An 11,245-nucleotide genomic window follows, 5' to 3' on the forward strand; every position below is an offset into this window, starting at 1 on the left:
TTTTTTTTAATGATCCGGCGACCACCGAGATCTACGCTCTTTCCCTACACGACGCTCTTCCGATCTAGAGAGAGAGAGAGAGAGAGAGAGAGAGAGAGAGAGAGAGAGAGAGAGAGAGACTAGAAAGAGCAATGTCCTGAAGGAAATGAGACGAGAAACGCGCTAAATCCTTTACTCAAGTTTTAATAGCGGACTTAGCAGACAGCGACAAGAAATAAGATGAGACTGTACTTACCTTCCGGTTCGACGAATCCAGTAATGGCGGTTATATCATTTAAAAGGTGTTGATATTGGCTGGTTCGTGAATAATGGGAAGCAGAGGGGGTGAAGGAGATTAAGAAGAGAAAGAAATGCTTCGGTATTTATAAGTAAAACATATTAATCATATGCAAATATAAATGGTTTTACAGGATGGTACTACCAAATAAACGGTATAATATGAAGATGACCGTTGCGCAACTAAGTAAACATCCATCTCCTTAGCGTTTCTCGCACTCAAAGGGACTCGTTTAGTTGATTTCAAATTTTCAATCCTTCTTTATTTCTAATACTTCATTCAGCCGTAAGAATCACTTTCGTGCACCAGGATATCCTCCGACGGTTCGTTATGACCGCTCGAACAGCCGAGGGAAACCGGAAGCGACCAAAGAGAATTCAAAGGACCGATCGACGGCGCGAAATTCAAATAATGAAAAACGAAAAAAGCCAGCGTATTCGAAGAAAGTATGAAGTCTCGCGAGAAACATATTTCGGTGACTCGTGAAGGAATCTCTTACGAAATAGCAATAAAAAGATCTAATTTGACGATATAAAACTGCATAAAATCGAAACTGGTAGCTCGATCACGCACGAATCCCCCAAAGTTGTCGCGCGGGCGATTCCATCGGGCCGTATTTAGAAAATGTCGATCTTCGCGACCAGCTACGGACACGTCACAGCCACGCTCTCGCATTTTCGACTTTTGCCTTCGATTCGAATTGATTTCGCCGTTTGTGCTTGTCGCCGAAAGCGTCGCGACGACAGATCCTACGGATTTCTTTCCTTCTCGTTCCGTTTTCTTCTTCTTCTAAATCTCTTCACTGAACATTCGACGGATTTGACATAGTAGTCAACGAAGGAGGACACTCGCTCGACGGGGACGGAGACGTCGGGCAATTCGTTCAGACGCCAAGCGTCGACCCGAGGCGTCTCATAAAATGAGCTGCTGCGACGCAAGGACGACCGTCCGACGTCAAACGGTGTTCCTCCTCCTTGGCCGCTCTTTTATTTACAAGACGGACGCCTGCCCCGGTGCACTCTCGAGGCGTCGTCGGAGAGATAGAGGAGATAGAGAATGCACGGGAGCTCGAGCGATATTCTTTTTCTTCTAGCTGACATTAAAGGAATTTCTATTTTTTTTTTTTTTTATCTTGTATCCGCATGCACAGGCATCTTCTGTGCACTTTCGATCACAATACATGCGTGCGCGCGTACAAACGGACAGAGACGGCGGCCATTTGTATCTGCACACTACTATATATAATATATATATTTTTGCTTTTCTATATATTTACGTGTTTTTCTGTGTATGTGTATTCCAGTATCTGTGTACGTGTGTTACGTATGTTTATATTTCACATTCGTACTTATGATATCAATAGTATATTTTACATGCAAAAACAAAAGTTGTATCACAGTGGGACAGCATACATTTTTTAATAATATATATATATATTTTTATATATATATATTGATAACCTCTTTTTCTCGGCATTTCACTCGTCCCCTCTCTCCCTCTTTTACTCCAGAGATCTCCTCGTCCAATTCTTGTTTCATATTACGCGTGTTCGCGCCTTGCAGCAAACGCGTGGTGCTTTATGCTTTTCCTTTCTTTCTTTTCCCTTTTACTTCTAAGGATAGTTTGACGTCCATTACAGTTATATTATCCAATATCGCCACAGGTATAGCGTATGTAGTATAGTACGTATTGGTAAGAAAAAGTTGATGCGAATCGACGCTAATGAGTTATCCTTCACACGTGCGCCACGTGCACTCGCGCCTTCCGCCGATCACACTTCCTTGGGCATTTGGGCATTTGGGCATGCGCACCGCGCACACGCTCCTCCCCTTCTCTTCGTGCAAACACATCCGTCGTCTCTCATCTTTCCAAAATTCTATGCAACTAAAAGGATAAAACTTTGATTCCGGACGTAAACGCGAGCGCACACGACATCAGGCATATCGACGTGAGATTCAACTCGAACGTTTGAACGTTTGAACGTGCGGTACATAGGTCCATCAGACGGCGGACTGATGTATACTGATCAGATAAATCGTTTAGAGCTAATTACAGCCCGATAAGATAAGTAGGCGGATAAGTAGATAGACAGATTTACAGGACAGCTGCGACATAATAAGGTAGTTTGATTATCGGTATTTTAATTCGTCACTTGTTGCTGCAAGGCTTCTCCATTTTAATGAGAAACTCTTCGAACTTTCGTTGTCCCTCGTGTATATCTATTTTTCCATCTGTATGTTACTGTGTCTCTATCTACCTACGATTGTTAGATCGGTAGTCACTTCGGTCCAATCCCATCGACTGATCACCCGACAATTATTTTCATTTGCGTTCAATCAAATGACAAGACGCAATCGCAACCGATCACAGTGTAAAATGACATCTTGGGAAAACGGAAGTTATGCGAAGGCAAGGACAAGAGGCATCCCCGCCATTTTCACTTCTACAAAATCTAAGGCAATGCTATTCCTTTTCCTTTTCCTTTTCCTCGTGTTCGTTCCTTTTTTTCTTATTCTCTCTCGCTCGCGCGCTGTGCTTGATCCTCTCCCTCTCTCTCTCTCTCTCTCTCTCTCTCTCTCTCTATCTATCTATCTATCTATCTATCTTGCCCATCCAAATACTTTATACGACAATCGCACTTACAATCAATCAATCAATCAATCTCAATCATACTGATTTGCAGACTCCGCCGACGTATTCCCGTCCGCTTGCGAATTCCGATGAGCATACGAATTTGCAAAAGAGCATAACGAACAGGCTCAGGATTGTACTTTACGTATCGGCCATGTGCGCGCGCGCGCGCGCACGTAAATCCGATATCCGAGCACGTATTGCTGCGCACTATCGGCAAGATTTCTCCAGTTTTTGGCTTCGCCTGCACTTTGGTGCATCCTGAGACATGTAATCTGCGTGCGCGCGCATCCAGCGATCAGGCTTTCTTTGGAGGTTCATGAATCCACGTGGACGTGGTGCGACGTGGTGCGACGTGGTGCGACGTGGTGCAAGTGACTCGATGGAATTTCAAAATAATAACGCGTAATTGACTGATTCTTTTCGAATTAATGATAATTCATCATTCGCCTTCCCTTTTCTTTTCTCTTTTATCTTTTATCTTTTATCTTTTCTCTTTTCTCTTGACCGATATTCCCTCCTCCTTTAAGATCGTGAAAACTCAGGCGCATCCGATTACTCCTTTCTTTCGTCCACCTTTTTTCTTTTCTCTCGGTAGCGTAGAGAGTAAAGCTACGGGTCTAGCTAATTATGCAATTAGTAGTGACGTCGGAGATGCGCAGACGCGTCCGCGCAACCTCCAACAATATAATAATACGATCTAATATATATTTCTTTTCTTTCATGTAACATATGTGTTATTTGTCTTGTGTAATGTGAGTGTATTTTCGCGTGTGTATCCGCATTACGCATTCTGTGTATGCATGTATTTATTGTATATTTATTGTATATTCGCGTGTCTATTAATAGTACTTTAAAAGTAAGTAAAAATATAGATACATACATACATATACATTCATATTCATTATGCATATGTACATACATACATACGTGTGTATGTATGTACATATAAATTTCTATATCGCCTTCACAATTGAATACGTTAACCTAAATCTATTGTTCTCAGAAGGGACGACGAAGTCTCTGTCTCTGTCGATGTCAGTGAATTGTTAAAGCGGTTAGATAACGATATCACTTCAGCTCGGTGCTCGAGTCTTGAACCTCGATTGAGATCATTTCGAATGCTAACTGAAGGACACGCGGAAGAGCCCACAGAAAATGACGTTTAATCCAAAACAAAGAAAAAAATCCATATGACCCAGGGTTCGAGCAGGAAGGAAAACTGAGAAGCTGGGTGTAAAGTGGAAAATTTGTGGGAAAATGTAAAATGAAGAAGTATAAGGGAAAAGAGAGAGAGAGAGAGAGAGAATGAGGAAGAATAAGAAGGAGCGGAACCGCAACGGCGCGATCAACCGGAATCGGCTGCGGAATTGCGCACGCAAACAATAACACACGTTTGTATGTCACGTTACGTCATTTAGTTTACAGACTATCGGCGTTTTCGGGTCGACAACGTAAACGCGCAGATTTGCCTCGTGAATCTCGAAACGCTCGACCAGCCCCAATTCTCCTCCATTGTCCCTCTAAAGTATCACACGTTTTTAATTTATTATGCATTTACTTTGTTTTTTTTTTTTTTTGTAATTTGAAAAACCTAACTAATGACAATGACGCGTAACTCGGTAATATCATTCCTCGTTGAACCGCGCAGAGGAAGCTCGAGGTTCCCTCGCGCGACGTAAGACGTAATCTTGTCGACCCTCGACCTCAAGCTCGGAACCGGCGCGCGATTGGTCGATTACAAATAAAACTAAGACGCTAGGGCACTTGTTCGATATAAAAAACTAAGCTACCTAAACCTACGTGATTCGAAGCGTGACGATGATTAACGATTAAAACGATTTAACGAACCTTACATTTTGAGCCTTCACAATTATCTTTCATTCTTTTTCGTCCTTTAGACCCTTTTGCCTCTCCTTCCCCCTTCAATCTCTTTTCTATTTCTTCCTCTTACATTCGTTTCCTGCTATCTCCTATATTCTTCGTTGATTCCTACATCAGCTCCTCAATATCCTTCCTGCTCTCTTCTTCTTCTTCTTCTTCTTCGTCCCTTTCTTCGTCATCCCGTTGCGTTTATTAAAAAAAGAAAAAATAGCGCCTCTAACAAAGGAGAGACATATCTCTCTCTCTCTCTCTCTTTAACTTCACATCGGTCGCCTTTGTTATACTTATATCTTTTGCGTGCGGGGCTCTCTGGTCTCGCCCGGTGGCTTTTTGGTGTCGCACAATTTGCCGCTCGGGAGAATCGTCAATACGATGCTACACGTGCCGGTAGACTCTTGAGTTTACTGACCGCTCTGTAAACCTAAGATTTCCCGACACACGAAACCGAGACGATCCTCCTAACGACGCAACTAATTGTAAGTCGCGAATATTTAATGAGATCTATCAAGCGGCAATCCTTCGGGCCTCCGTTCGATCTTCCGTTCGATCTTCCGTTCGATCTTCCGTTCTGCCAATCGTTTCAAATCTTAAGTCGATTGTCTGGGGTGGGGCGCCTCGTAATGGCGTCTGCATACAATCGTTACGCCCCCTTGATCTGTGCCGCACCTGATTAGCACGAGCAACGTCCAATCGCCGTTGAACGTTCAGACGATCGATTACGCAACAAGTATCGTGGTGTGTCCCTGAATATGTATAAGAGTTTTATGTGGATGCATACACTTTTACACACTTGTAATTCTCTCTCGGTGGATGTACTATGTATACGTGTCTATTACTATACCGATTATCGATCCTTTGATTATAAAGAGTTTTAGAATTTAATCGGCTCTCCCTTTCTCAGTCTCTCTGGCGCTTTCGCCCTCGCTAAAATATATTTCTTTCTTCTGCTCGAAGCGTCAAAGGCTCAGCACCCCCTCTTTCGATACTCGGGATTTTTGCGGCCGCACTTAGAAATCGGAGAAAAAACGGCGATGCAAATATACGCGAAAGGACCGCTGCCCGGAGGCCCTGTGTTTACTGTCAACTCGAAATCACAGATAATTCTATATTTAAAAAAAAAAGTACGCGCTCACTACGCCTCGCGTCCCGCGTCACTCACCCTGGCTGGTACAGCACTTAATCCTACGTATAAAAAACGCTCCTCGCAATCCTCCATTGAAAATTCGTTGTTTGCCGCGAGACTCGCCCTGAAGCGAAACGTCTAGGAGGAAAAGAGAAGAAAGGCCTGCGAGAGAGTAAGCGTTGATCGTGCGATACACCAGAATTCAGTTCAGGAAGCGTTGGGACGACGCCGGCGGGACCGCTAATCGTAACCTGGCAAGATAACCTGACAAACACAAACCGTGTGCAGTGCAGCCTCAATTGCCAGGAAGCACATTGGCATTTGAAAATGAGTGTGTGCGTCACAGTGTCACAGTGTCACAGTGTCACAGTGTCACAGTGTGTGCCTTTGCTTCTTTCTTGTCCATTGACTTTCTTGTTGCTGTTTCTTGAGTGTACCAACGGTCGACGTTACCTTCAATCCTACAAGTGGTTACCGCACGATTCTACATATGCACAACCGCTTCTCGAAAACGACATTTTGATTCCTCAAGCTATAAGAGTAGTATAACTTTTCAGTAATGATCCCCAGGAGCTCTATAGATTTGTACTTAACGGTAGTTAGTCGATACGGATACACTATCTGGACTCGCAACGTAAACGTACCGGGATTTGCGTTTTTGTAGACAAAGTAGCCATGGTAGCCAAGGGTGACAATGATGCTCAGTAGAAAATGACGGATATTTGGTTCATCTACCTCTGAAAAGGATTATGTCTCAAGCATCAAAGAGACTTCTGAGCTTCTCGCGCCCTGAGATCTTATGCTGATTCTATCGTAGAACGGAGGAGATGATGAAAACGGCGCCGAGAATGATTATATTTGTCGAGTCCAAGTTTTCTAAACGAATTGATTACGCCTGATGTCCAAAGTGTTGATTTTATGACGGCCGCGCCATAGGAATCGGCAGCGGGATTTGATTCTGATTCTGGGCCTGTAGCATTTGCGTTTGCGTCTGCATGTGCTGCGCCTGCAACTGCACCAGAGCAGTGGCTGGCGCGAATGCAGGATAAGCCAGAGTCGTGTTGAGGCTCTCATTATGTTCCTCCAGGGAATTCTGAGCATAATGCAGCACCAAGTGCTTAAGTGTTTCATGGATGTTGAATGGCTCAGCGAATCCGTAACCGCGCTCGGTGGCATATATTATGCAATGATTTACCGTGCCGTTGCACCTGAAATACAAGACATAGGATTCCGGTGAAACTTTTTTTCAAACGACAAAAAAACACCCAATTACAAACAATAGAAGTAGCGGGAGTTTATTACATGATTGAAAGAGCGTATTGGCCGCTGCTCGATCGACGCACGAGGAAAGTGCCATCCGGGCGTCCAGCTAGTAATCTGTCAGCGTCGGGACGTGATCCTTCTAGATAAAGCCACGTTTTTTCGTCCGCGTGAATCTCCAGATCGAAGTCCTGCAGATCCCCGTATGCCATTTCATCCAGCGCGGCATTGGTCGCCGAGTGCTTTAACATGTACTGATTGATCTTTTGCCGCGTCACGCCGCGCTTCTTCAACCACCTGGAAGAAGGCAAAATAGTAAAAGGAAATCTCTTCGAGTCGACAAAAAGCTCTAGGTTGCAGATGCGCGCATACAGAACGCATACAGATCACAATGTAAGAAGGTTTACGTACACGCCGTGCCTCTCCCTCTGACGACGAAGCTGGATTATATCCGGCTTGAGCTTGTGCATTTCTCGCTCGAGTGTTCTGTTGTAGGCAATTTGCTGTTTCAGAGTGTTCTCCAGGTGTTCCTTGCTATCGTCCAGAGACTTCATCCTTCTCCTTAGGAGGACCGAGTTGTCCGTCAGCCTGCAACACGAGAGCAGCTCGCCGTTTAGATTGACGTATCGGTCAAAAAAAAAAAACGATACGTAATAATGAAAAATCACGTGTATGCTAGTAAGGCATACTCACGCGGATATCTCATGGGGCTGTCCCTCCTTGTGAAATTTGTCCTGAAGCTTTGTTTGATCTTCGAACATCTTGATAGCCTCGCTGAAGGCTTCTAGAGCTTGAAGCTTCAGTTGCACCTCGTAAGCCGTTTTACCGTAGAGTTCAGAACAATCCTGATACTGCCTCAATGTATCCATCACCTCCTTGTCGATCTCGATATATTTTTCGATGATGACCCTTGGGTTAGCCGTACTGGGAATCTCGTCATCCTGTTTTAACAGAGAAACACGGTTTTTTTAATTTCCATATGTTTAAAAAACGTTATACATGGATACTGCGAAAGGGACCCATATTATTCAGAGTTCCCGGTTATTATCAATAATTCTGTTCTTGAACCAATTCCCGATATCGATATCCATATCCAATCCGTATAATACTCTCATTTGGATAAATATGTATATGCTAGCACACAGACGCTTACGTGGTATGGCGCTATTGTTATCAACGAGAAAGGCACGCCAAAGCACCAATGTCGTAGAGAAATATGGGTATTGTGAAAGAGTATTGTCGACACGTCCAAAGCAGCGAAGGGTACCGTTGAAAGAATGAATAGTAACCATGTCTAAATCATTAATTGTCACGAGGACGCCGAACCGTCGGCGCCGGGCCGATAACTTAGGAGATCGAAAGGACGACATGAAATGGCGCCTATGGGTAAAAGCCGACGTCCTCGATCCGGGAATTGCAATTTTCCGCGAACACGTAGAGAACCAGTCTCCACGCTGATATCAAACGGTTTCGGACAGTCCCGCAGTTTCCACCAAGGACCTTTACGCTCATAGAATAATTAATCAATTCTCCTGTTTACCTCTTGCGCAATAGCGTTATATGCAGATAAGTACAAGAAAAATCTTACCTGCTGAAATCTCGATACGGGATAAAGAAGCTTGATATCCAAGGTGGAGTTGTACTGGGCGAGCGAGCAATTCCTATAATGATCGACCAGCTCAATCACCGAATGGAAATTATAAGGCTCTGAGAAGCCATATTTTCCATTCCGGTGACAAATCTTAATCAATTTATTGGTACCACCCTTGCGCAACGTCAGCGTATATTCGCCACCCTTGGAGGAGGCATTGCGCACAAGGAAAGTTCCATCGGGGGATTCGATCATTTTTTCATTGACCTCATCCCTGGTGATGTCACCCCAGTACCACTCGGCCTCTTGCAAAGTACGTGGTCTACGAGTGAAAATTTAAAATTATCATTGGTATCTCTAAGCGATGCTGAGATACTTAAATCACGAGATTACGGGACAATTATCTCAAAGTACCTGTGTGGTTGTTCTTTGTCAGCGCCGGATGATCGTTCACTAGCAGCCATATCTTCCTCGAGTGTAGGAAAATGCTCGAGAACCGGAAATAAAGGCCTAGAGACCTTACGAGGCGGAAGTTGAGGAGCACTCGCAAATTCCGGCAGTCTCTCGTTCCAATCGCCGTGTAGCAAAAGTAATTCCATTATGCGAATGTGCGCCTCCGTGTTGTAAACGACTTGTCTGCAATATACGTAACTCGTGTGAGGCCATAGCCAATAGGAAAAATTGGATCTAAAGAAAGAAGACAGGAATATACTAACATGATACGCTCCCATGGCGGCCTAAGAAATATATGACAGAGAACCTGTATGAGAATAGTCGGAGGTTCTCTGTAACCTCTTGCGTGCTGAAATTGACATATCCGACAAAAGTGTGACATCAGATGACGCAGGGTGCTCCTATGATGTCCCGGGAGCTCGTTAACCAGTTGGTTGAGATGGGCAGCGCATTGCTCGTCGTTCCGAAGTCCTGAGGCAGCAAAGATCGAGACAAAGTGTCAGCGAGAAAGAGAGAGAGAGAGAGAGAGAGAGAGAGAGAGAGAGAGAGAGAATCAGAGAATCAGCGAAAGAGCGAGGGAGGGAGAAGGTGTCAAGAAGTCATGCCGATAAGAAGATAAAAAGATAAGGAGATAAGTAGAAGCATAAAACGATGACGCTCAGAATCCAAGGCGACTCTCCTTCCTGAAGCGGCTGCTCGTTCCTTTCAATTATATCGAATCGAATCGAATCTATATCGAATCTATATCGAGAAAAGGAGAGGGGGGCTTCCTTTCTTGCTGCAACCTGATAGCTATCTTATCGCGGGAGAGCCTCGGCCGGGGCGTTCAAAAATGATAAGAGGAAGACATGGTGAAGACTCACTGGATGCTTCCAAGAACCTGTCGTACCACTGGACCGGAATCACGGGATCCGGTAGCTCTCGCAGGAACTTCTTGAGAACGCTCGCGATGCACTGCGGTGAGTACTGAGCCAGTTCAGCGTTGTTGACATCTAAAAAGAAAGTCGCAGGCAGAACATTAAAAATCGTTCCATTAGCCAGGATTCTGGTGTGATAACAAGAGTGATCCTAAACTTTATGTAAGTAGTAACTCGTCTCACCTTCGTTGAGGCTCCGCCGGAGCTCTAAGGTCTGCTCGTTCGATGGACTGTTGTGGTAAACCTTGTAGAGATTGAGGCTCGAGTCGGCGTAAGCCCTCTCCTCGAGTGCACGGGTGCACCGTTCGACGAGAAGCGGCGCAGATCGGAACGAAGCGTCGAATTGCGAGCAGAGAGCTAGCCCGAAAACTGGAAGCATAACAGAGAGATGTGTCCCCGTCCCGCACGAACAAATGTCTGGGGAACCAGACATATGGGGATCCACGTGAAGCGACACACGCCGGGACACATGCATACATGCGTTCGGGATGGATCTTGTCACGCTAGGCCAACTTGACTGTTGGCCGAGCTTTCTCGTCTTGCACAGTTCCTCCTATTTGCTCGGCCATCCACTGTGGACTTGAGTCAATTGGCGGCGATGCTGGTGGGGGAAGGTGGACTGTGCAATCGTGCATGGGGATTCAAGTCGGAACGAAATATCGGTAGGTGTTCGCGCAAAACAGTAGGAGGAGAGAGTAGAAGCGAACAGGTGATGGTTTAAAGGCAAAAAGGTATGAGAAATTAGGTTATGAGGGAAATTTGTTATGAGGGTTGCGATCACGAGAATTTAGACGAAAAAGGGGGAAGGAAGAAGAGAGAAAAAAACAAATTCCGGGACCAAAGGAAATACATTCGCCGGAAGGTGTGGATAATGTAAAGCCTGACTCGCAATAAGCTCAAAGAAACGGGCAAAGAAAAAATAATATCATTTCTTTGAAAATAATCGGTAAATGATGAAGCGGATTAAGCTCGGACTGAGTTAAGAGGAGACGCGAGTGGAGGAGGACGGGGAATCGTTCGGAGCAACGCCGACCTCGACGGGACGTCCTTTTCTTGACTGGTGCCAGTCATATTAAAAGAATCAAGGTGCCGAGGGGGGGAGGGGGGGG

At 44.9% G+C, this 11,245-nt stretch overlaps 1 protein-coding gene across 7 annotated transcripts in view; it reads right to left on the reverse strand.

Annotated features, from left to right (window-relative positions):
* Positions 1-361: 361 nt before the first annotated feature.
* Positions 362-11,245, reverse strand: part of LOC107267349 (phosphatidylinositol 3-kinase regulatory subunit alpha) — a 37,183-nt gene continuing 26,299 nt past the window's right edge. For 6 of the 7 annotated variants that reach the window (XM_025084644.1, XM_015738924.2, XM_025084643.1 and 3 more), the window contains 9 exons: positions 10,320-10,505; positions 10,083-10,211; positions 9,483-9,690; positions 9,181-9,402; positions 8,764-9,088; positions 7,869-8,116; positions 7,587-7,763; positions 7,218-7,472; positions 362-7,123 (listed from right to left, as the gene is read on the reverse strand). In XM_025084644.1, the coding sequence (XP_024940412.1) occupies positions 6,832-7,123; positions 7,218-7,472; positions 7,587-7,763; positions 7,869-8,116; positions 8,764-9,088; positions 9,181-9,402; positions 9,483-9,690; positions 10,083-10,211; positions 10,320-10,505 (2,042 nt within the window). In that variant the 3' untranslated portion in view covers positions 362-6,831. The remainder of the gene's footprint in view (positions 7,124-7,217; positions 7,473-7,586; positions 7,764-7,868; positions 8,117-8,763; positions 9,089-9,180; positions 9,403-9,482; positions 9,691-10,082; positions 10,212-10,319; positions 10,506-11,245) is intronic. The other variant, XM_025084642.1, reaches the window with a different exon arrangement.

Source organism: Cephus cinctus, unplaced genomic scaffold (genome assembly GCF_000341935.2).
Source record: "Cephus cinctus unplaced genomic scaffold, Ccin1 Ccin1_scaffold0401, whole genome shotgun sequence".
Classification (NCBI taxonomy): Eukaryota; Metazoa; Arthropoda; class Insecta; order Hymenoptera; family Cephidae; genus Cephus; species Cephus cinctus.